The sequence below is a fragment of the Balaenoptera musculus genome, chromosome 7 (assembly GCF_009873245.2).
Source record: "Balaenoptera musculus isolate JJ_BM4_2016_0621 chromosome 7, mBalMus1.pri.v3, whole genome shotgun sequence".
NCBI classification, from domain to species: domain Eukaryota; kingdom Metazoa; phylum Chordata; class Mammalia; order Artiodactyla; family Balaenopteridae; genus Balaenoptera; species Balaenoptera musculus.
This window is the reverse complement of record NC_045791.1, coordinates 47,322,930-47,350,124: the sequence shown is the minus strand read 5'-3', so window position 1 is coordinate 47,350,124 and position 27,195 is coordinate 47,322,930. Positions and strand designations below refer to the sequence as shown.

The 27,195-nt window shown below is 35.5% G+C and overlaps 1 protein-coding gene across 6 annotated transcripts in view; it reads right to left on the bottom strand.

The window, feature by feature from the left end:
- The window catches only part of LOC118898148 (sodium channel protein type 2 subunit alpha), a 149,388-nt gene that overhangs the window by 46,848 nt on the left and 75,345 nt on the right, over positions 1 to 27,195 (bottom strand). For all 6 annotated transcript variants that reach the window (XM_036858135.1, XM_036858137.1, XM_036858139.1 and 3 more), the window contains 8 exons: positions 26,655 to 26,796; positions 26,307 to 26,513; positions 24,540 to 24,827; positions 19,224 to 19,571; positions 12,969 to 13,101; positions 8,433 to 8,671; positions 2,523 to 2,696; positions 257 to 613 (listed from right to left, as the gene is read on the bottom strand). In XM_036858135.1, the coding sequence (XP_036714030.1) occupies positions 257 to 613; positions 2,523 to 2,696; positions 8,433 to 8,671; positions 12,969 to 13,101; positions 19,224 to 19,571; positions 24,540 to 24,827; positions 26,307 to 26,513; positions 26,655 to 26,796 (1,888 nt within the window). The remainder of the gene's footprint in view (positions 1 to 256; positions 614 to 2,522; positions 2,697 to 8,432; positions 8,672 to 12,968; positions 13,102 to 19,223; positions 19,572 to 24,539; positions 24,828 to 26,306; positions 26,514 to 26,654; positions 26,797 to 27,195) is intronic.

Here is a 27,195-nt window from a genome sequence, read left to right as displayed (position 1 = left end):
CATTTTAAGAGTTTATGTTGCATGTCAATTATAGTTCAATAAAACTGGAAAAAATAAAAATAAAAATAATGAATAAGGAAATATTTAAAAAGAGTTCATGTGGATTTCAATAGTCTGAGCTATACCTGACTCCTGCCATCATGAAAATTGAGAATTGATTTTTAAAAAAAACATTCAAAACATTCCTCAGTTGAACATACTTTTTCATGGTTACATTGTCTTTTACTGAAAATGAGAAAAATGTTTTACCACATACCACCAGGTTTCCAATGACCATGACCATCATGAAGACAGTAAGGCACATGGTTTGACCGGCGACCTCCATGCAGTCCCACATGGTCTCTATCCACTCTCCACACAGCACTCGGAACACAATCAGGAAGGAGTGGAAGAAGTCATGCATGTGCCAGCGCGGGAGTTCACAATCATTGGAAATCTTGCAGACACATTCTTTGTAGCTCTTACCAAAGAGCTGCATGCCGACCACGGCAAAAATGAAGACGATGATGGCCAACACCAAGGTGAGGTTACCCAGAGCTCCCACAGAATTGCCAATGATCTTTATCAGCATGTTCAGAGTCGGCCAAGATTTTGCCAATTTGAAAACTCTGAGCTGGAAACAAAAGAAGGCCATTACTGCTCTGCATTCTGAAGAATCTGCATATTTGTTTATAGGAAAAATCTACAGTGTCTCAATTTTAGGTGATGGATTATTCATGTGCCAAAGTCTTATCTAGCAAATGTATTAGTTTGTTACCATGGGATATTTTTCATTTTGAAATAGTTTATATTGTAAATAAAATAATTATACAGTTTTTCATCAGCATTCAAAGAATAAGATTCACTAAATATTCCTGAATCTTACATAAGCATTTATACTATTCTTTTTGTTTTTCTGTAAGGAACTGAGATATCTAAGATTAGTGGTGATTAATTAGAAAAGACTCTTTCAGAGAAGTAGAGGCTCTCATTATTTAAAAGCCCAAAGTGGATATGTTTTTCAGTGTACTTGAAATATAATGCTGAAATGCACAAGTGCAAACAACATTAACACTTATATAAGATACAAGAGAAAAACCAACTAATTTCTTTAAATCTCTGGACTGCTATATCTTTAGTTTGCTGTAATATTAGGCTGTATTTTAAAGGAGATTTATTATATTCAAGGAAGAAATACTTGGACTTGAGTAAAGAGCTGTATTTTGTCAACCTTTATGTCTTCAGTGATTTAATTAATCAACTCATTATAGTGAAGAAATGGCTCTCCACTACTGTGCCTGACACACTGATTGTATTAGAAGCCTCTAGAGTACCATTTACCATTAAATAGCAGCAGCATTTTATTTCCAATGCTTCAGTAAATGTCAGGTCAAGAGTAGTGCATTATTTAATGGCAACTAAGTGACCCAAAGGAGCAGATATAAGAACCAAAAATTTTAATTTATTTCCAGAGAATAATTAATGCAAAAGGGCCTGATATACTAAGCAAGACACTGATGATATTATGCCTTCTATCTCCCCAAAGTGCATCACATTATCACAAAGATTTACTAAGCTTCTTAAAAGCAGTTGCCCACATGTACTTGTTATATAATCATTGCTAATTTTTGTTTTGTTTTTTTTTGCATCCTACTGGCTTCAAATTAGATCTACAGCTATCCATGAAGACTAGGAAAGGAAATCACAGCTCTAAGGATCTTAACACAAATTTGAAAGTGGTAAGGGAGTTTCTAAACAGACTTCACAACAAAGTCTTGAAACTAATCACTGTTAAGATAAGTTGCCTATAAGAACCTGTCTTTACTAACTATATACAACCTCTGTTGTTTCAAAATAAATCACAAAAAGTTAGAGCCAACTCAAATACACAGCACAATAAAACATACCAAACTTCAAATGGAAATGTGTCAAGTGATATTTTGTCTCATCTGTAAAAGATCCATAAACTTTGAAATATAAAGATCAAATGAAAGACCCTTTCTTTAAAATTAAAGTATAACACAGGCAACTCTTCTCAGAGAGTGGATTTGGTGACTTCCTGACCTGGCTGAAGGAGCAGATGTAGAGGAGCTCTGTCTTCTTTCCCTGTACACTCTACCCAGTCCCGGGTCTTGGCTTCTATGGGGGCAAAGTGGGCAACTCCATAATCCCTTAGCCTCTGGTAGAAAGATGAGCCCATCCAAAGCCCCAACCAAGCCTTACCATGGGTAAGTAAACCCCATATAGCTGAGAGGTACATATTGTGTTGTTTAATTTGATATGCGTTTATCTATGACCTCCATTTTCTCTCTCCCCATTAGCCTTGCCATTCAATTACTAAGGACAGAACTATTGGCTGTTCATTTGAATAAACTTAATCTATGCATTAAAACTATGAGGAAGAAGAAATTACCATCTGCTTTGTTAGAAGTATATTCAAATAATATTAAAGCTATGGGAAATCTTGTAATTTTTTCCTAGAAAAGAGTGACTACTAATTAAATTATTTATAAAAACATTATGGTTACTCTCAGTTAATTTACCAGTCGAAATGATCGGAGAACTGACAATCCTTCCACGTTTGCCAAACCAAGTTCCATTAAACTAAGGCTCACAATTAAACCATCAAAAATATTCCAGCCTTCTTGAAAGTAATAATATGGATCCATGGCAATTATCTTTAGAAACATTTCTGCTGTGAAGATCCCAGTGAAGACCTAAGTGAGAAATGTTTATTACACAAGTGAAGACTCTTGAAAACATAAATAACTATTGAGCAATTTAATTTAGTCCCAACAAATCACAATTCAATTCTGAGTTTTAAAAATTGGCTTGGGTCCAGGAAATTAGTATCCTCAAATGGTTTGTATTCAAATCAATATTTAATTGTTTACTATATCTAAGGTTCATCAAGTGATAAAGAATACAAGAATTAAGACAATAAAATTAATATTCTTATTTCTATATTCTTAAGTGAAAGGTTCAGCTAACTCTTTGTGGTCAACTACCTGGCTCTGCCTCTGATCTCCCTAGCCCTCCAAAAACTCACCAAATAATTACCTAATAGTTTGGTTCCCTCCCTTGGCGCTGCAGGCAAGGCTGGTGCTAAAAAGGCTTTATATTGGCTGTAATAAACAAGGTCACCACTAGCCCTATAGATGTTAAGGATGCTTTTAAAAAAAAATTTATTTTCCTGGCCAAAGAGAAGCAGCATTCTCTATTCTCCATTTTCTTTCTCTACAACTATTTTAAATTTTCCACGTGTCTTCAACCATTTTTCTTTATTCTCCACTCTCAGTACTTCTGCATCTCAGAGGTAATGGAAGTCAGTCAACCTGAACTCATTCAGTTTCCTTATATCTACCAAACTACTTACATTCACACCATACTTTGCTTTTTTTTTTCCTGTTAAAAATTAAAGACATGTCCCTGCCTTGCTCTAATTTCTGCAGCTGCAATTATGTATCTTCTTTGGACTTCTTGAAGAATTCACTTTCTCAATTAACCTGTAGTTTCAACCTCTTCCTGCTACTGACTGCTTCCTATTGGGATTTTACAAGTATCAACAGATACTCAGTCCCTCTCCACCTTAAAACTGCCACCAGCATCATAAAAGAAACTCTCCTTGCATTCTACTTCCCCCATTAGCTACCACCATCTGTCCTCTCTTCATAGCCCAACTTCTTTAAGAGTTTGTGTACTTGTCTGTACTCACTAGTTCCATTTCTTTAACTAACCCCCTGACCTGCCAGTCAGCACAAACTGCTTTAACCAATTTCACCAACATAACCGAAACTGCCATTGATCAATTCAATTGAACTTTTAGTAGTTATCTTGCTTGCCTCTTTAGGAGTTTTTCACAACGTTGTCTGTTCCTTGTTCCTTAAAATAGTTTCTGTCCTGGCTTCAGTGATCCACATCTCCCTGGAAACTTCTCAGTTGCTTTTCTTCCTCCAACAAATCATTCAACACTGGATTTCTTCAGAGGTCTTTCTGTCCTCAACCTTCTTAATCTAATTTTCCTTTTACAATAAATTTACATTTTGAGATCTATTCTCCCATTCAAGCATATCTCCTGAATTCCAGAACTACATCCTTATTCAACACCTCCACTGGATAACTGTCTCACAGGTACCTCAAATTCAACAGGTCCAAAATTCATTTCATCACTTTCTCTGCACAACCTTGCTTCTCTTCTGATATTTGCTAACTCAGTAAATGGAATGACTCTCTACCTCGGTGGCCAGCTCAGAAACATGAGAGTCTTGCTAACTTTTCCAAATATCTCTTGAATACTTCAAGTTGAAATTCACCCATGCATGTATTACCAGTTTTTCCTCCTTTTATTGTTGAGTAGAATTCTATTGTTTGAATATTCTATAAATATTTAAATAATGTATAGCACTTTTTGTCTCTTTTCCAAGAAATCTTGGCCGCCCCAATCACATGTGCTAATATTTTCATATATTTTATACTTACATATGCTATAAACACTTGCTTTAAATAATCAGCTGTCTTTTCAAGAAATTAAGATAAGGGTAAAAATCCAGTATTTTCTATTTACCCACATTTATTCATTTCTAGTGACCATCATTCTCAAATTTCCATCTAATACATTCTTCCCGTTCAGCCTGAAGAACTTCCTTTAGTATTTCTTGCAGCATAATTCCGGTGTAACAACTTTTTTAAGGTTTTGTTTATATTAAAATTCTTTATTTCACACCAGTTTTTGATAGATAGTTTCACCATAGAATAATGTTTTAACTTCTTTTTTTCTTTTTTTCATCAGGCCACTTTCTTATGGCCTGAACTGTTTCTGATGAGATGTTAATCCCTTGTATATAATATGTATTTTTCTTCTGGTTGCTTCTAAAAGTTTCTTTTGTTTTCACAGCTTGGCTAAGATGTGCCCAATGTAGTTAATTTTATATTTATCCTTGTTGATGTTCACTGAAATTTTACAATTTAATATTAAGGTGTCTAAGTTAATATCTTTCATCAAATTTGAGAACATTTTGGCCATTATTTCTCCAAATATTTGTTTTGTTCCATTCTCTCTTTTGTCCTTCTGAGTCTCCCTTATGTAAATATTAGACCACTTGATGTTATTCTGCAGATTAGTGTGACTTAGTTCATTTTTCCTGTAAGTTTTTCTCTGCTGTTCAAATTGGATAATTTCTATTGGTTTGCTTCAAGTTTGACACTTTCTTCTGACATCTGCAATTTTCTTTTAAACTCATCCAGTGAATTTTTCATTTTAGAATTTGTACTTTTCAGTTCTAAAATGTCTAGATAATTCTTTTATATAGTTTCCATTTTTTCTGCTCATATTCTCCATCTGTTTATTCTTGATGACCATTTTTTTCCTTCAATTTGTTAAATGTATTTATAATAGGTCCTCTAAAGTCCTTTAATGCTAATTTTAGTAATTCAGCCATCTCTGGATCTATTTCTATTGAGTATTTTTTTCTCTCAACTAAAGTTACAGTTTCCTATTTCTTCACATATCATGTAATTTTTTATGTGATGTGAATAATGTGTTGTAGAGAGTTTTGATTCAATTATTTTCCTCTAAAAAGTACTGATTTTTGTCCTAGCAGGAAGTTAAATTATAGGTTGGCCACTTTGAACTTACGGTAGCTTGGTTTAATACTTAAGTAGGGCACAGCTATTTTGGTTTGCTCTTTGTCCTAGCTGAATCTTCTGGTTCTCTGACATAGCCTTTACTCCTTAAGTGTAACCCCTTTGGGGTTTTAAAGGAAAGCCCAAAGTCTTTGTTCAATTTCTCCATCTTGGTCAGCTTTAAATTCCAAACTCTTGGGAAGTATTTCCTTCTATTCTTTTTTTTTTTGGAATAATTTGTGAAGGATTGGTGTTAATTCTTTAAATATTTGGTAGAATTCACCAAACAGATTATCTGGGCCTAGGCTTTCCTTTGTGGGAACATTTTTTGATTACTAATTCAATTTTTACTTGTTATAAGTTTTTTTGTATTTTCTATTTCTTCTTGAGTCAGTTTCAGTGGTTTGTTACTTTCTAGGAATTTGTCCATTTCCTCTAGGTTATCTAATTTGTTGGCATACAATTATTTAAAGTACTCTGTATACTCCTTTCTATTTCTGTAAGATCAATAGTGATGTCCCCTCTTCATTCCTGCTTTTAGTAATTTGAATCTTCTCTCTTTTTTCTTGGTAAGTATAGCTAAAAATTTGTCATTTCTATTGCTCTTTTCAAAAAATCAACTTTTGGGTTTGTTGATTTTTTTCTGATGTTTTCCTATTCTCTATTTCATTCATTTCCACTCTATTCTTTATTATTTCCTTTCTTCTGCTAGCTTAAGATTTAGTTTGCTCTTCTTTTTTCTAGTTTCTTAAGATGAAAATATAGATTATGGATTTGAGGTATTATTTTTTTACTATAGGCATTTACAGCATAAATTTCCCTCTAGGCACTATTTCAGTTTGGTGTGTTTTCGTTTTCATTCATCTCAAAGTATTTTCTAATTTTTCTTGTGATTTCTTTTTTAACCTATCAGTTATTTACAAGTATGCTTTTAATTTCCATATATTTATAAATTTTCCAAATTCCTGTTTACTGATTTCTAATTTCATTCCATTTCTGTGAGAAAAAGTACTTTGATTTCAATCTTTTTAAGTTTAATGAGGCTTGTTTTATGACCTACCTATCGCTTATGCTGGGGAATATTCCATATGTACTTGAGAAGAATGTGAATCCTGTCTATATATTTTCTACTATTTCATTATCTTCCTTAACACATAAGACAAGTCCTATTTTGAACTGTCCATTTGTTGTTTATGTCTTTCCAGCATCCACTCTCTCTTCTTCTGATAATGGTAGACCTAATTTTCTTCTTCATAATTGTATTCATTTACTCTGTCTCCAGTGATAAGACATGGTTCTGGTTTGGCCAAATAGGGCATTCTAACCCTAAAATCATATTAACTGACTGATTTAGAAATGGTCATGTAACTCCAACCAGGCCAATGATATTCAATTCTTGGGCTTTTGTTAGAACCACTAGTTAGGAGGCACAATCCTTCTGCTTAAAGAGCTGTGTCAGGATAAAAGTTGGTAGACCATTGACATCAATAGAATACCCAGCCAGAGATGAAAAAACATACTGGGAAAAAGTTGGCAAGAAGCTAACTCCCAATGACATTGACTGAGAACCTGAATCTAGCCAGATTAAAACGTGGATCTATGCCCAAATGGACTTTAGTTACTTGAAGTAATGAATTATCTTTATTTTTGCTTAAGCCCATTTGAGTTGTTTCCTAATATCCACCTCCATAAAGCTTCTTTGATCCCTTGCCCACTTTTTATAGATAATGTTGAATTGATTCCTATATATGTGAAAAAATTTGGACTAGGTAATGTTATTGTTCTTTCCTAAAATTTTGTGATTTTTGGCCACAGCTTAAAATAGTCTCCGAAATATCTTTTACAGTCTCTGATATAGTATTCAGAGCTTCCATTGCTTTGTGAATTTCTCATTGGTATAGTTTCTCCCACTGTAAAATGCAGACATTCATAGTATCTACCTAAGGACTGACTTTGTGGGAACCTAGAGAGAGGGATTTTACATAAACTATTTAATACAATGCCTGGTACAAAATAAGTGGTCAGCATATATATGTTAACTTTATCAGTTAAGACCTATCTGGATTATAATAAAAAAATAGTGGTTACTTCAGAGCCTAAAAATATTGTGTATTATACTTCAGAATATATCATTTACTATCATATAGAACCTGTTTATGTGTTCATTTATCAAGTTGGGAGGTTCATGAGAACTTAATAAGCCTCATATTGATATTAATATATTTTTGTTGCCTGAATTTATTCATTTTGTTTCTCTGTAAAAGACCACTTTACTTTCATTTCTATCATTCTACCATGTATCCATGAATGTTAATACAAAATTTTAAGTAAAAATGTATGCAAAAATTAATCATTTATAAATTCTTAAATTTATAGGACAAATTCAAACAGAAATAATAACCTCTATGATGTTTCCTCTCTTAAAAATCCATCTTCAGTTATGAACAGATGATATTTCAAAATTATCTGACTTGGCATATTTTATAATTTGTTTGGCAAATGTAGACATGTCTGAAAGAATCTATTCTAAATACCTGAGAAACACATCAGGATTTTACCATAAATCAATATCCTCCATAATTCATAATAATCTTTGTAATGAATGGGCAATTTATATTTAATTCTAAATCAAACTATACATAAAATCTTTGAATCTTTTCCACTGCTAAACTGTAGCAATATATTTTTGTTATAAAAAAGTGATGCTGAACTTTTGCTGTCCAGGTATATACGGCCAATTAATTCATATTTAATTTGAGAGTGATACGTGAAATTCATTAAGGCAATCATGAACTCTTTCAATGGGTAGAGTAACTCTCAGTGAGCCTTACCAGGTTCCCGACTGACAGCACACTGCTAAACTGCTCCGTCATGGGATAGTGCTCCATGGCCATGAAGAGGGTATTTAAGACAATGCAGATGGTGATGGCCAGGTCAACAAAAGGGTCCATCACAACCAAGTTGACGACATGTTTCACCTTTAACCATGGTTTACAGCAGTCCCAAATCAAACACATGTTAGCAAATTTATACCAGCAGGGTGGGCATTTCTGTCTGGATTCTTCAAGTTCTGGAAGAAAAAGGTTAGAATACTTATGAAAACTGCTTCCTTCCTATTAAGCAGCCTTTGGTTTAAACTGAAAGTGATTTTTAAAAAATCTAAAGTTGTTAAAAGGCATTATAGGTTAATCTGATGGTTGAGCAGGAAAGCACTTACAATGGATTAGCTGTCATAAAAAGTGTGGGCACAGAAAGGCTAGTAAATTTCCAAATTTATCTTGGTTAAACACGGTTTCCAAGATTCTATCTACAATATTAAACAGTCTGATAATTATCTTTAAGGCTATCAGAAATTAATGCGTAGGACTTGTGTTAAGTATACTTAAAGCTCATCTATGTTCCAGATAGAGCAAGACATATATTATCAAAGTACACCTCTCAGGAGATGTCTTTAAAACCTTTATCAGTCATGCTGAATCTCAGTTTCTTGGATTAGATATGTTCTTTGTGTATTTTAATGAGATAGTTTTGTCAGTGTCACCAGTCTTAGTTAAAAAGTTTCTAGTTAAGCCTAATTAGATATAGGCCTGTATATTAAACTCAGCGTATATTTAACTAGATGGCACAAAAGAAGAGGAAATATCAAACCTAGGAAACTGAGAACTGCACTGTTTCACAAAATGGGACTTATGTACTACTCGTAAAATACAAGAGGAGCTTAGGTAGAACATACGTAGAATTCATAAATTTTAATGGTATGCATTTATTTTAATATATTAAAATGTATAACTATCACACCAAACCTATGATATAAGATTTCATATAAAAATACATTTATTTAAAAAAAAATACAATGATTTCAAAAAGAATTTCAACTAAATAATAGGAGAGAAAAGACAGAAATGCACAGATCTATAAGGTGATACTCAAAATACTGAAACTTAGTAAATATTGGCAAAGAATTTGGGATAATTAGGAAGTGGGAAATTATCTGCTCTTTTCCTTTGGTATATTTCTCTCTTAATCAACTCTTGAGTGAGAAAAGAATTCAGAAGTTGTTGTTTTCTGCCAATATCATTGCTGCACACTCTGTTACCTGCTCTGCCAAATGTGAGACCATCACTGATTAGCACTAAAATAGAGGAAAAGATTCTTTGTTCATCCATAGCATGACTCTGGTTGGTCACTTTAGTATTACTACTGTGGCAACTGGAATATCCCTCCAAACCTGGTACAGTTTACTAAGAATTAAACTTTTCAAGAGAGTTTATGTAATGGACAAACTTGACCATAGGTAGTGATTTTTGCTTTGCTGATAAACATTCACTACAAATACTATAAAGTTTACTACTTCCCTAAAGTAAATTAATTTCCTTATTATTTTTAACAGAATTCCATGAGAGGTAGATTCTTCAATTGTCTCTTTATATACTGAAATTCTTCAAGTACCCAGTTTATTTCCTTTTCTCTTAAATGTAACTTTTTAAACAGTAAACAATAGCTGAATTGTAAATCAGAAGAAAAATATAAATATAGTTATTATGCACTGTTTTGTAGAAGCTTTTAAGACTCCCGAATAAACTCATATTTATACTGAAGGTAAAAAGGCTTTACTACTTACAGTAAATAACAAAAGAGAATTGAAAAAGCTCTTTGCCTATGTACAGTCAGAATAAGTATTTTTTAAAATGTTACTTGTAATTTAGCAGATAAAGAGAAGCAAATAGAAACTGTGTGGAAAAAAGTAAATCAGAGAAAAGTTCAAAAGGCAAAATGCAGCCAGTGTTGCTCGTCTTGACACCAGGAAAAAGTGGAGCAGAGTTGTTAAATTCTAAAATAAAATCATTCAATTATTCATGCTAAAAAATAAAAATAAATAAAAAAAGAATATCACACTTTGAAACAAAACAAAGCACTCAGGGAGAACTACAGCCACGTCTCCATTATTCCTGGGTGGGTTATCCACACTGAAAATCATTTACAGCCCAGTTTAGATCTTTTGCTGGCTCCCCCCAATTCCTCAGTGCTTGTACCTCACCCTCCCACCACCTTCCCAAGGATTTGACCTGGAAACATTTCCATATGGTTTTTGCATTTAAAAAATTTGAAAAGCAAACAATTCATTTTTCCTTATCTCCTACAGTGTCATTAAGTAGGAGGCCATTCATTCATTGCTTGGACAATGAAGACTTAGCTGTAGTTCAAAAGAAGGAAAACAAAAGTTGCCAGCCTGGATCAACAAGCCTGGTTCCAAAAAGGAAAGGTGAACTAAACCATGATTAGACTTAGAAGGAAGGATCTCCAAATAAACAGATTATGTCAACCTAAGACACCTTTCCACTGTTATTAGGGAAAAAAAAGGACTATATTAAAGACAGCTCTAGTTGCATGTATACACTATGTACTGCTAAAAACAAGCCTTGATTAATGCCAGATTCAAAATGTTTAGATATAATCGAATAAAGAAAAGTAGGCTTTGCATTCTATACAACCAATGAAAAACAGAATGAAAACTCAGCCATTTTTCCTTACATAAATATAAAGTTAAAAGCTCTGCAGATATTAAAACCAAACACTCAGTCTCCTGCTTCCTAAGTTACACTTATCTCTAGGACATCCTTTTCATTCTAAGCAAGTCCATGAGACACATTTACATGGAGGGCGATGTGGGTGCACTCATTTTTAACTCCATATCTTAATTAGTGGACAAGTCCAATCTTGTGGTGGTGGGTTGATGTTTTTTAAGTAATTTCTTAAGTTAGCCCAAACTTAATGCTATCAGAAGTTCAAAGTAGGACTGTTAATTTAGACTTACCCTGTCTCCTTCTCTACTTCTTGCTTTAGGGAGCAGACATGCTGCTGACATCGGTAGCAGAACCACTGGCAGCTTCCTCTCAGTGGTTTTGCTATGGCAAGGAGCAGAAGACCAGAGAATCTTCAAAAGATTTACCTGGAGGGACAGGGAGGAGCAAGCTACTGGCAGCTGGGGGGGAAGAGGGAGTGCAAGCTAACGCAGGCGAGGTTGGGGAAGAACGTACTGAGTTTAATATTCCATAGAAATCAGTGAAAAGATTTCTGATATTGCATTAGGACATTATGAAAATTGGGTCCTGCAGTAACTGACATGGCTGTGATATGTAAGACCATCTACATTGTGAGATTTTCCTGGCTGTGACTTTTAGGCTTTTGGTACTGATATTAGTATCACGGGATCTTTGCATTCAGACTGGAAAATAATTATTGCAAGAATCTATCCAGTATCAAGAGAAACTATAACTAACAGGAAGAAAGGCATGAGCACATGTTCGCGCTCTCTCCTTCATTCTCCATCTTTCTTTTTCCTGTGACACATCTACACACACACACACACACACACACACACACACACTTCGGAGGGGAAGAAAAGGGAGGGGTTATAAAAGAGAAAAGGAGAAAAGGGGAAAGGACAGCATGGGAGGAGGACAGAATATATTTTACATGAAAGTATTTTCCAAGCAGCTGAAGTTGATAGTTGATGTCTGAATTCACTTACAGTATGGAAAGGCACAAACATGTGAATTAACAAAACAACAATAAAACAACCAATAATAATATTTATTGACTGTCTTCTACATGCCAGGTGCTTCTACATACATAGGTGCTTTATATATGAGGCCTTATTTAATCTTTACAACAACCTTAATCTAAACGTCATTATCCACACTTTACTGATGAAGAAACAAGTGTAGAGTCCCAAGCTAACACACAGAGCCAATGATTGATCGCAAATCAAGCTGTCCTCAAAGTCTTTATTTTGGAATTATAAGATCCAGGCCTCTAAACAATATATTCACTACTCACGTATAATCTGCAACTAAAGAGAAAGCTAAGATATTGTAATATCTGATCAGAGAGGGGCAAAAGTAGTTTTACAAAATTTTGAAAACTTTGCTTCAAAGAGGTTAATATCAAACTCTAATTTTCATTTTTTCATTTATACAACTGGTTAAATCAAAAGAGTTTAGAGCTTGAGTCTCAAGCAGTTAATACAATTTAAATGGGTTAGCATCACCATAAAAATAAACATTTATCATTACATTCCTTTTTATGTCATGCACATAACAAGCTTCAACAACTTAGAACTTAATCTACCAAAGTGGTATCCCAAGTATACCTCGAATTTGCAGTAGATTCCTGGAGGCTAAATGTAAAACTCCGTATGAGACAACAGAATCCATGTGTTGGACATGGATTTTACTTTTATTTAGTAAAAGACATAATGATGATTTGGTGTCAAGTCAGGAAGAATTTTCTGGGAATTTATGAGAGTTTTTTTCATCATTACCAGAGCACTGCCAAGTAATTGTGCTGTAAGACTTTTGACATACCTTCCATGGTGTTGGTCAAAATACTAGCCATACTCATTGCTCTTTGCTTTGCTGTAGGATCTTCCAACAGATCCATGGAAACATGATAAGAACTGGACCGTCTCTTTCTTATTTCCGTTTCAGTAGTCGTGCCCTAAAAAGAAAATTCATATGAAATAACTATTATTTTTAAGGGTAGCAAAATCCAAAGTGTTCCTGTAATAGGTGTTACTTAACTAAGTATTCACCATGCTTTCTCAGATGTAAACAGCTCATTAAGACATTGCTGGAATCATCATTCTTGGGAAGTGTTTAAAATCCCATCATATTCTCAGCTTTCAGGGATGTCTGGGTTTGTGATCAAGATGGACTTTTCTAATTCCTCCAACTTGGAGCTTTGGGCTGGAGGGATCATGCCTATTACAGGATAGATCACCTTTTAGCATTTCAGCCAGTCCTATCTAGGACTTCAAACTGAAGCATATCACTCTTTGATTTACTCACAGGTTGAGCTATTAGATCTTTATTTATATATATTCATGTGGTTTAATGCATGAAAAGAACTTTAAAGGCTTCCCTAATATGTTCTCCTAAAATGAGAATTCCACTTTAAAATGCTTCCGTTCATTATAGACAGGTAACATTTCCCAACATCCTTAATAATAAAAGTAATTTTTAGAACTATCTATAACTTTGTCTTACACTTACAACACAACCCATCCTTGGCATTGAAACTCTAATTTAAGGCAAAACATCAAATTGGGGGGGGGTCTTTGATTTTTAGCAATGTTGTAATGACTTGATATGTTTCTATTCCAAAATAAACTCACCAGAATTTCAATATGGGCAGAAATTTATTCCTATGTCAGGAGCTCAAACAATGAAGTTAATGGTCACAGGAAAAAAGGGCAAAACTCAAGCATTCCTAATGTGGGTCTGAGTGCTAATAATAAATAAGAAGTCACTTTTAGTTCTCTGAGGATTTTCCGTATTTCTAAAATAGTAATATGAGTCCTGTTCATCTACTTTATTGTGCTATGAATAATTAACATTATTTTATTAAACTCCATGCCTCTAATGCATACATATTCAAAAGCAGACTTTCTACTCAATTGATAGGATTGTCATTAATGGGAATAAACATTCATTTAGGTCACTCTAAAATTAATTTTACTGTGAAAGAAAAGTAAAATTAATGAGAAAAGAAATAACCCCTCTCTGAAACTAAAGCTCTTTAAATTAAAAAGTTGTCTCTCAGAATTTAAAATATTTTGCCTTGTCAGAGAAAGACAAAGTTGGAAGGAAAAAATAGGGTCACTTATGAATTTGGTAAAGTAGCAGCATACAAAATTAATGCACAGAAATCTCTCATTCCTGTATACTAATGATGAAAAATCTGAAAGCAAAATTAAGAAAACACTCCCATTTACCATTGCAACAAAAAGAATAAAATATCTAGGAATAAACCTACCTTAGGAGACAAAAGACCTGTATGCAGAAAATTATAAGACACTGATGAAAGCAATTAAAGATGATACAAATAGATGGAGAGATATACCATGTTCTTGGACTGGAAGACTCAACATTGTGAAAATGACTCTACTACCCAAAGCAATCTACAGATTCAATGCAATCCCTATCAAACTACCACTGGCATTTTTCACAGAACTAGAACAAAAAATTGCACAATTTGTATGGAAACACAAAAGACCCCGAATAACCAAAGCAAACTTGAGAAAGAAAAACGGAGCTGGAGGAATCAGGTTCCCTGACTTATAGGAATCAGACTATACTACAAAGCTACAGTAATCAAGACAGTATGGCACTGGCACAAAAACAGAAATATAGATCAATGGAACAGGATAGAAAGCTCAGAGATAAACCCACGCACATATGGTCACCTTATCTTTGATAAAGGAGGCAAGCATATACAGTGGAGAAAAGACAGCCTCTTCAATAAGTGGTGCTGGGAAAATTGGACAGGTACATGTAAAAGTATGAAATTAGAACACTCCCTGACACCATGCACAAAAATAAACTCCAAATGGATTAAAGACCTGAATGTAAGGCCAGACACTATCAAACTCTTAGAGGAAAACATAGGCAGAACACTCTATGACGTAAATCACAGCAAGATCCTTTTTGACCCACCTCCTAGAGAAATGGAAATAAGAACAAAAATAAACAAATGGGACTTAATGAAACTTAAAAGCTTTTGCACAGCAAAGGAAACCATAAACAAGACGAAAAGACAACCATCAGAATGGGAGAAAGTATTTGCAAACGAAGCAACTGACAAAGGATTAATCTCCAAAATTTACAAGCAGCTCATGCAGCTCAATATCAAAAAAAACAAACAACCCAATCCAAACATGGGCAGAAGACCTAAATAGACATTTCTCCAAAGAAGATATACAGATTGCCAACAAACACATGAAAGAATGCTCAATATCACTAATCATTAGAGAAATGCAAAGCAAAACTACAATGAGATATCATCTCACACCGGTCAGAGTGGCCATCATCAAAAACTCTACAAACAATAAATGCTGGAGAGGGTGTGGAGAAAGGGGAACCCTCTTGTACTGTTGGTGGGAATGTAAATTGACAGAGCCACTATGGAGAACCATATGGAGGTTCCTTAAACAACTAAAAATAGAACTACCATACAACCCAGCAATCCTACTACTGGGCATATACCCTGAAAAAACCATAATTCAAAAAGAGTCATGTGGGGCTTCCCTGGTGGCGCAGTGGTTGAGAATCTGCCTGCCAATGCAGGGGACACGGGTTTGAGCCCTGGTCTGGGAAGATCCCACATGCCGCGGAGCAACTAAGCCCGTGAGCCACAACTACTGAGCCTGCGCGTCTGGAGCCTGGGCTCCGCAATAAGAGAGGCCATGATAGTGAGAGGCCCGTGCACCGCAATGAAGAGTGGCCCCCGCTTGCCACAACTAGAGAAAGCCCTCGCACAGAAACGAAGACCCAACACAGCCATAAATAAATAAATAAGCAAAAAAAAAAGAGTTATGTACCACAATGTTCATTGCAGCTCTATTTACAATAGCCAGGACATGGAAGCAACCTAAGTGTCCTCTGACAGATGAATGGATAAAGAAGATGTGGCCCATATATACAATGGAATATTACTCAGCCATAAAAAGAAACAAAATTGAGTTATTTGTAGTGAGGTGGATGGACCTAGAGTCTGTCATACAGAGTGAAGTAAGTCAGAAAGAGAAAAACAAATACCGTATGCTAACACATATATATGGAATCCAAAAAAATAATGGTCATGAAGAACCTAGGGGCAAGACGGGAATAAAGACACAGACCTACTAGAGAATGGACTTAAGGATATGGGGAGGGGGAAGGGTAAGCTGCGACAAAGCGAGAGAGTGGCATGGACATATATACACTACCAAACATAAAATAGATAGCTAGCGGGAAGCAGCCGCAGAGCACAGGGAGATCAGCTCGGTGCTTTGTGACCACCTAGAGGGGTGGGATAGGGAGGGTGGGAGGGAGGCAGATGCAAGAGGGAAGAGATATGGGGACATACGTATATGTATAACTGATTCACTTTGTTATAAAGCAGAAACTAACACACCATTGTAAAGCAATTATACTCCAATAAAGACGTTGAAAGAGAGAAAGAAAGAAAGAAAGAAAGAAAGAAAGAAAGAAAGAAAGAAAGAAAGAAAGAAAGAAAGAAAGAAAAAGAAAAAATAGGGTCGCTTAAAGGTCATCTAGTCGCTTCTGCTCTATTTAAAATTATATGTGTAATCCTATATCTGTCTAATTTTTAGTGCTAGATTCCAAAATCTCTAATGATATTACCAAGGAAATTCTTTCTTAAGTTAAATTGCTTCAGTTGAATTTATGTGTAAAGTGCAGGATATTGTATGCTTTGGAGGGTGGCATTTGTCTGCAGCTCTTTATTTTCTGTTCTCTTTTCCTCTCTGCAGCCTTGCAAAGCCCCTTCTTTGGCCTGCACCTTCAGCTCATGTGGCACCATATGTTGCAGCTCATGTTGCAGTGCCCTGCCTCACACCTGACTGCAGCACTGAAGGACGGACACAAGGCAGCAGGAAATAGAGATCACACTAGGCTTTCTTTCAAACTGCCCCAATTTGCCTTCAGAGATTTATCCCACTCTCTCTGATATGACAGGAGTTTTGTGGTAATTATTGATAAATGCTAAATATCTTCTGACAGACTGACATTTTCTTTATATTTATGCAAAGAAGTTGTGGATTTATTTTTGTTTGTTCAATTAACCTTTATCAAGATCAGTGATACTCACACTTTATTATGTGTAAGAACCATGTGAGATACTTGTCAAGGAAGAAGAAATCCCTGATCTTGCTCTCCTCGGCCTTTTGGTCTGAGTAAGTCTGGGCCCAGAAATCTCCATTTCTTTCTTTAAACCACTTTATTGAGGTATTATCGACATGTAAAAAGATGTATATATTTCAGGTACGCAACTTGATGAGTTTGGGGATAAGTATACACCCATGAAGCATCACCACCGTCAGGTCATAAACATTTCCATCACCTTCTAAAGTTTCCTTCCACTCCTTTTATTATTGTTGTTGTTGCTATTTGGGGTAAGAACACTTAACATAAGATCTACCTTCTTAGCAAATTTTAAATTTACAATTCAGTATTGTTAGCTCTAGGTCCTATACTATATAGTAACATATCCAGAATTTATTTATCTTGCATAAATGAAATTTTGGACCCTGTGGTCATCAAACTCAGAGAAGCAGAGAGTAGAATGGCGGTTCCCAGGGGTGGAGGGAGGGGGAAATGAGGAATTTCCACTTTGAAAAGTATCCCAGGGAATTCTGATGTAAGTAGTCTGAGGATGAAATATATTTTGAGATACACTGGGTTAAAATGAAAGTTTTTGTTTCCTTGGCCATGTCTTCTTTTCCATTTAAGAAAATTAATGGGAGGTAATATTGCAATACGGATAGAATGTAGGTTCAGTAGTCAGCATACCTGGAGTCAAACCCTAGCTCCACCATGCACAGGCCTGTTTCCTCCTTATAAAATGAGGATAATATTAGTAACTATGATAAAGGGCTGTTGTGAGGACTAAATGAATTAATGCATGTAAAGTGTTCTGGACAGTGTCTGGTACATAGTTAGCCATGATTATTTTTTAAGAGAAGTTGACATTCCCTTTGCATTCTTCCAGTTTCTTTCACAACAGAGTTCTACTTTTTTCATGATTTGATCTGACTCCAGGATACCTGGACATTTCTCTGGGAGAAAGTGGTGGGGAGAGGCTATGTGAAAAAAGTGAAGAAGATCAGTGGCTATGTCTATAATCCAAGGTAAGAATCTCCTCTATTAGGTGACTGCAAGCTGACTCCATATGATTTTAATGTAGCTTAAAGAGCTCGTCCAACTATAATGAGTAGAATTGTGTAAAAAAAAGAATCATACAGAGAAGATTTTAATATGATTCTGTAAGCTATAAAGTATAACCAATGACATTGCTAGAATATTTTTATATTGGCAAATGAAATCTTATTTAATACCGAACTTAAAAAGCACCTATGTTTTACAAAGGAAATGTCATTAACATATCCCTGTAAGTATCTGGTATTTAGTTGAAACCCTTTTTCATATGCATGATTTAGGGCCACTATGTTTATTAAAAAATTCATGATGGTAATATAAAAATTGAAATCTGCCCTAACAATTACAACACATGACTTTACCAGGTACTTCGAGTGGCTTCTTTACCACACAGATGTACAATGGTCATTTGACTGGGTGCTAAAAATGTTACAGCACTCTGACCTGCCAAGAGGAAGAATGTTGCATTGCAAGATTTAGATGTACTTAGTAATACTATCTACTTCAAGTGGAAGTATTAAGTTCTTCTTTTAAAGGAACAGAGATAACAAGATCCTTCAGATAAGTATTTATATCATTTCTTGCATTTACTTTGCTTATATTAACTAATCATAATGCATGATAAATTGTTGCTATACTTTTTGGCAAGTTTCATTCTGTAGTAATAATGATGAAGGAATACTTCTAATTATAGTCTATGAGACCCAACCTACGTTTTTAATTCATTTGAGAAAAGTCTGAATTGAACAATTTGGCAAAATAAGTTCATAACTTGATTGAACTGACCCCTGGCCTTTGGACGTTAGACTCAGTAAAATACACACGTGTGGAAATCGAAACCCATTCCTGCCTGCAACCAGCCACAGCTCCCTCCCCAACAGCTGCAGGTTTCACCGGCCTCACCTCTGGCAGGAGCTGTCCAGCAGGAGATGTGAGGGCAGAAGGGCCCCCGACCAGGGAGACCACGCCGTTGCAATCCACAGCACTGTGCATCTTCCCGTTCATGGGCAGAACGGGGAGCACCCTGGAGGCGCGGCTGGCCTGGCTTACGTTGCTGGGGCGCCGCTCCCCGTGTCTGTGCGGCACAAACAGAGAGTCTCTTCTGCTGTCGTTGTCTTCAAAGGTGCTGTGCTCGTCATCGGCAAAGTCATTCTCAGAGCCAATATCCTTGGCTCGACCTCTGAAGCTGAAAAGGCTCGCCCTACTGTTGCGTCTTGGAGAGAAAAGGGAGCCACGGATGCTCAATAAAGACTATCAATAACAAGAAAGGAAACAAACAAACAAACAAACAAAAAACAGATGAACAGAATTAAGTGCTGGTGTCCTGAACAATATGAGCCTGGACTCTTCATTTCATAGTTGTTGACTCACCAAAGGTAAGGCATTGGACAGGTGGAATCAAGGGCTCCTGTGGCAACTGCTGGTGGGGTTCTGGCACTTTCTACTAGGTTCAGGTCTTTTGTTTTGCTCTCCCTTTTCCTCCCTTCCTTCATTTTCATCTTCTGAGCTCTCATTTTCTACCATTTTCTTCTACTTTACCCATGACTTCAGATAGTCAGAAGTACCCCCCCTGAAGACTGTTTTGTCTCATTTCTGGCACCTAGAACTGAAATCTTTGCCAGACCCTTCTCTAGAAACTATTCTTATTTAACAATCCAGTGGAAAGCAATTAAGTACACAACTACGTTTTGATCCTTTGAAGCCAAAACTACACCAGTAAGAGTTCACTAGTGCCCACACCGGGATGCACATCTCACCACCGAGGAAAAAAAAACCAATCTTGCTAGTAGGTCTGTTTAATTATAGAACAAGGAGCAACTTCTCTCCTTCCCTTTGCATATTTCATAACGGTCCTCATGAATAATTTAAACAAATCAAGCTGGAAGAACTGTATGATTCATTCCCTGATTTTCACTCTTCTGTCTCAAGAAATCTAAAGAGCACCATATTTACAAAAACCTGGTCTTCACTAAGTATCTGGTCACAACCATTTGACAATTTTCTAGATGGCTACAATGTCATTGCCATCATTCAGTTTACTTTGATTCTCAAACATAGTACCATTGAGCACAACGAATCATTTCCTGTTTATTACTAGTCTATTTTTACAACCTCACTCTAGTGAGCACTTGTTTCTGTTTGTCCAATACCCATTTATCCTTTTTCTGTTGACAGTACCCTGATTATCTCCAAGAACTGCTTCCCAGGCAAGACCATGGCCCAGGTCTAGCCAATGAGTGTATTCCATGCCTCTGGCCATAGAGACTGGTTTGAAAATGGGTAGGAGACCCTGCATGGTCCATTGACAGTCACCAATCTCTTGTACAATTGTTGGGAAAGAGGTGCATTTTCGATTGAGGTTGCTAAAAAATATTGAATGTAAGTTTGGAGCCATGGTGGGCATCTTATCAGCATATTGGTGGAACCTGGAGATGTGGAGTAATACTTGGCCCTGATAACATGTTTTGAGCCTTTGGATCTAGCTGTGCCTAAAGCTACTCATTGATATCATTTATATAATTTAATCCTCTTTTTTGCTTAAGCTGGCTTAAGCTGGATTTCTATGATTATTAATAGAATACCAACTTTATCATTTAACCATTACTAGTTTCATCTTTTTATCTCCAAAGGATTTAAAGCTAACTAAAATTATTATTTTGTACCCATATATTTTTTACATTCCCTGACTAATAAGTATACATTTAACTTTATTTTCAGCTAAAGAATGATCTTCTCAATAACATCTATAAACATCTATAAAATGTCTATAATCTTTAAACACTATCTTATGTTATATGATCTTATTCATTATTTACAGAAACACATCTAAGAGTACTGATCTGCTCCCACAGCAGAACTTATTTCTTCTTTTCCTATACCCATGTTTTTTCATCCTGTTATCAACTTCATTATTCTTTTCTTTTATTGTTTCCATATGAGTATTATTATTATTATTATTTTAATATTTATTTATTTATTTGGCTGTGCCAGGTCTTAGTTGCAGCACACAGTATCCCTGACCAGGGATCAAACCCGGGCCCTGTGCATTGGGAGTGTGGAGTCTTAACCACTGGACCACCAGGGAAGTCCCCAATATGAGTATTTTTTAAACTTCTCCTACACTATCCAATTTCTTTCATGTCTCCTTTCTCTCCTTTCACAAGGGACTTTGAATTAGCTATAAGGACATAACAGTTACAGAATTTCTGACCTACTGGTTATCATTACCTCAAAAAGAAGCCAGATAAGAAATGCTTGGCAATAAGAAATAAAGTAGAAATTATGTATACGTACCACTCTTAGTAAGAGTTTTTATTTTAACTACAAGTACTCCCCTCAATTAGAGCCAATAGAAGGGCTGGAGAGAAATAAGTTATTAAATTGCACACAGTGTTTCCCAAAGTTCAAAGGTGAATTATGCCACAGAAGAGCACAGTTTACTTATGGCAGCTATATGAAAAATGACTGTTTCCCATCTGTTAGCATCAACTTCCACTGTTTACATTGATTACATAAATCCATAGCAATCAAATGCTATGCCACAAATAGAGGATGGACAGTAAGAAAAAATCTGCCATACCAAATGGATCTCTAAAAACTCCTGGTTTATCACAAATATGGAGGGAAATAATAACTTCAGAAAGTCAACAGTATCTTATAAAGGCTTCAAAATAAAATATTCAGGTTGTCTTGAGACGTCATTAGAGATTGCACTCTTGACTTTCTTCTTTCCCTTCTCCCACACTAACAAGTCATATTGAAGTCTAAAACATATTTCATACAATCCACCTACTCTACTGCGAAAATTATAATCCTATGGTAAAAGTATACATTATATTTTTTTCAATATGAAAGTAGAAATGGTTACCAACACAGTTGCCTATCATGTCACTACAAAACAATAGTTTTTAATACTTTTGGGCCTTAGGCCCTTGAAAAATCTAACAAAAGCTATGGACCCTCCATCACTGTACACAGGTTAAGAACCTGGTTCACTATTTTTGAGTACTACTTACAGCGTCTTGCAAAGTGGGATTAATATGATTTCAGCATCCCTCCCCTTCTTTCTCTTCCTTTATGTCTCTCTCTCTCTCTCTGTGCCTCTCCATTGCCCTCTCCATCTTCTTAGTTACTTGTTTGTCTACTTCTTTATCAGATAAAAATCTTTAGTTCTATTTTTATACACATACCATTTCAGAAACAAATATCAATTTGAGCCAGATATTACATGTTGTGTGAGTGATCACCTATAATGCCCAACTAGGAAGGAGAGGTTTTAAGAAGACAGTATGGGGAAAATGTTATGTCTTTGGACAAAATTTACAGAAACAGATGGGATAGAGCCTAACATTTTCAGACTTTACTATTTTGCCTAGAATTAGTTCTATCGGACTTGAAATGAAGCAAATTGGAATAACTCTGTGGTATCTGTTGGTTTGCAGTTCAGATTTAGGTAGTTTTTCCTCAGGTAACTTACTTTCCTTCTTTCCTCCCTCCCTCCTTTTCCTTTTCCTTTCCTTCAAAATAAACAATGCTCTAAAAAGGGGATTAGATGTTTTAAAAATTCACATTTATTAAGATTAGTATCTCCACTAATGTAATCATAATGATTGTGACAACAACATGAATAGGGGTGAGTAAATGTTGAAATTTATTTAAAAACAAATTCTACTTCAAATTTGAATTCAACTTCACTAAGCCTTTAATTTATCCTATCTTATAATGTTACCTGGACTTGGAGTGAATCAGGCTGACATAAAAATTTATATGTATTAAACATAAGGCTATGTGAAACTGTGTATACTAAAAAATGTACAAAGAGCATGTATAATCCTAAATATACGTATCTTTTAAATGAAATCAAATAGTAAATTTCCTCAACAGTTTAAGATTTTTTTAAATATTTTTATTTCTTTTATTATTATTATTGTTTTTAAAAAAATTTTTGGCCATGCCACATGGCATGCAGTGTCTTAGTTCCCTGACCAGGGATCGGACCTGCACCCCGCTGCATTGGAAGGTGAAGTCTTAACCACTGGACCGCCAGGGAAAAAAAAAGATTTTTTTTTTTAAGATATTCTTTCTAGTCAGCCTGATACAGTGGAAAGTTCAAGGGTATCAGTGTCAGGCCAAATCTGAATGCCGCTTCAACCTTTAATAACCAGATGACATTGGGCAATTATTTAACTTCACTGAGCCTAAAAAATAGTGAAAGTAGTGCTATGCAGGGCTGTTAACATTAATTATGGTAGAATAAGAAGAATGCCAAGCACAAAACAGGCACTCAGCGAAGAATACCAGCCTTCCCCTGTCTTCACATCTGCAGATTGGGGATGAAGATTATAGTACCACCCTAGGGCTGTAGTGAGTGGCTTCAAGTAGCAATGCACCACATAGGTGTTAGCTATTATCACTGTTATCGGTGTTGTTCAAATTGTGACTGTTAACTGTATGGATATTAAGCTTTCACTACTGAAAAACTGTATTTCTGGTAATTCTCTTGGTAATTTCAAAGACAATTAAGGATCCTAAATTTCAAAGTTTCAGCAGCTTGTGTTGGTACATAAGCCAGAAGCATCTAGATATCATTTTCTGCACTATGTGAGTCAAGGTATTCTTTTCATGCAAGTCTCCTTAAACATGAGACACAGATAATCAAGAGCAATTAAGCACAACTGTTTATTTAGCGTCATAAATCTTCTTCAGTGCACGTCTACCTAAAATGTTTGATTACATTTTTAGAAAAATTTTGCTTCGGTTTCCCTTGAAACAAGGACACGAAGAATACACTCCTCATAAGAAGTTCGCATGTGCATGGGAACAACTGCACAGATGGTCTGAGAGAATCCACTCTTCACTTCTAGGAACCTGTCACTCAGAAAACCTACAATTCACTGGGTCCAGGCACCACAGCTAAGAAGGGACAGTAACAATCTGCTGATGATTCCTCATGTAGAAAATTGCCCTGAGGAGTCTCAGAATCACAAGCCTTCCCAAGCCCAGTGGGATCTATGCTCTAAAAATGTTCTCCTGAATTCCAAAAAGTTGTAAAACTCACAAATTCCTTGAGGTGATAACCAAAACACTCAATGATCGTCACCATTCTGAACGCATTGTGCCATCCAGGAAGAAGGCAGTTTTATCTAACCAAATTCTGGCATATCTTAAAAAAATTGTGTTTGTTATGACAACGCAATTTACATAATCTAATATTTTTACCTGGTGTGGAGAGGAAAACCTCTTTTCATATGTCAGCCTGCTTCCTTCTAAGGAAAAACGGAAACCTTTTCTTCTTATGCTGTCTTCAGATTCCGATTTGCGGACCCCATCTTCCTTCTCTTCTTCTCCAGACTGTTCTTTCTGTTTCTTTTTCTTCCGTCTGTTTTTCAGCTCTTTTTCACTCTTGGAGCTCAACTTTGATGCTACTGAAGAACTTTCTGAGAAAACCCCTATCCCACCAGCACCACTGAAGTCTCTTGATTCAGCAGATGCTGCTGCAGCTGCTGCCTAGAAGGGTTCAAGGGAGATGGTAGTTGCATATACACTTTGAAAAACTCTATGTTACTGCTTACTTTATCTTTGGTATCATGAATATGTGATTTTGAAAAATGATTCTCCATTCTAGTATGTATCTGGAAAACAATGCATTGTCGTTAGACCGATTAAAGAATTAAAATGAACAGAAAAGGGGAAGATGATACATGTGACTTCAATGAAGATCTTCAACCTGTAGCCTCACACTACACTTTCTAATTATCTAATAAGATGAATAAGATACTCAAATATCATAATGATTTTTTTCTGTGATTTAAACAATATCATAAGAAGGAAAGAATTTAAGAACTAAAGGTTTCCTATTTTAACCTGATCCACCACACTTCCACTTGACAATGACTTTTAGTGCCAGTCTAAATTATTAAATTTAATCCAGTCAAGTATTTTGTTTCAATAAACCTTTTTTTCTCTTTGACTTAAAATGATTATTTCACTAAGAAATGCACAACAAAAGCAGATTATAGATTGTACATAAGAAAATCCCAGATCATGGCATCTGAATGAATTTGTAAATTTCAACAGTACAGTTATTAGAAAGAAAAAGTGCTCAATGTTGTTGCTGCTACGCCAGTATATTTTATTTATCTGATCTTTATTACATATTGATATTGTAAATTTCAACAGTTCAGTTATTGGAAAGATAAAGTGCTCAGTATTGTTGCTGCTAGCCCAGTATATTTTATTTATCTGATCTTTATTACATATTGATATTTAGGATATTCCGTGTTAAAAGGGAACTGTACTCTACATCAAGAAAAGACGAATATAGGCAATTGGATTAATGACATTAAGTCAAACAAATATAACTAGAGAAATTCTTGCCTTATTTTGAAGCCTCATCAGGCCAAATTACAGGATTTACAGAGTAGTAGGCAAAGAATGTAATGATTTAGTATGTTTATGTACCAGTGTTTTCCTTATGCGATCCACAAACTTGCATTTAAACACTTGAAATAGAAAATAAATATTAAATAGGTCTTTGTCTTTCTTCCAGACTCTATGAAATAATCTTCTCAGTTTGACCCTGGTTTTCTGACCTTTCCCACCTCTAGCAACGCTAACGAAGAAGCAATTATAACTGAATTCTGCTTCCTCAGAAGATTAAGAAAATACTTCGACTGAAGGCATGTAGGTATAACTACTTTGTGAGCTTGAGTGAATAAAGGGTCACAAGGGAGAAAAAAATGTCAACAAAGTCATTATAATTCGTCATGTTTGGATGCCATTACTATTGACAGTAAGTAATCATCAAAATAAAATAATAATCTCCTAATAACCAAACAGGCTCCTAACACTTACCAAATACATATGACTTGTTTCGAATATCAATTACCACTGCTGATTTTGTGCGTTAAATGACTCTGATCTCGACAGTGTGGTCAGAGAGCTGAGATAAACAAACACAAAAAGGCTCGATGCTTGCTACTATACCTGAGCTTCTTCTTGTTGCTTTTTTAATTGTTCAAGCATCTGCTGAAATTCAGCTTCTTTCTGTTCAGCCTCTTCCAGTGTTGCCTGATTCTGTTCCTCATAGGCCATGGCCACCACAGCCAGGATTAAATTTATAAGGTAGAATGAGCCCAAGAAAATGACTAGCACAAAAAATATCATGTATGTTTTCCCAGCAGCACGTAATGTCTGCAAAAATGGAAGAGATATTTTATTAAATTTTATACAGGATGTTATGAGCTCACACTCTAAGTAATAAAGTATACTATAGCAATTCTCTTGATCTCAGTATTTCATGCTTCCCAGAAGAATCATTTTATCTGTTCTCACCAGTTGATAAAGGTTTTCCCAGAAGTCTTGAGTCATAAGACGGAATAAGGACAAGAAAGCCCAGCTAAAGGTGTCGAAGCTTGTGTAGCCATAGTTGGGGTTTCTACCAGCCTTCACACAGATGTATCCTTCTGGACACTGGCTGTTATTAGGTTAAAGGAAAGAGAGGAAGTCAGTAACTATAAGTTGGATGGCTGGCTTTCCTGTTTTTATAGACGCCAATATCCATTTTATGAGACACCAGGGAAAGCAGATTTCTCTCACTTTAGCCAGTGCTCAACCCAGCACTTAAGCGGACTGATTTACGTAACAACAGAATCTGCTAAGTCTATTTGTGGATTCCTCTGTGATTCATGATTGTCATTATTATATTTATCATGTCTCCACATAAAAGCAATCATATCATGATTACTATCTTCTGGGATTTGTGAACATGAACAGAAAAATAAGTCTACAGGGAAAAATTTGATTTTCACTGAAGACATCTAGAGGCAGAAGTGTGTTGAATGTGGAGGTAGGCATGAGGGCTAAAGAAAAGATG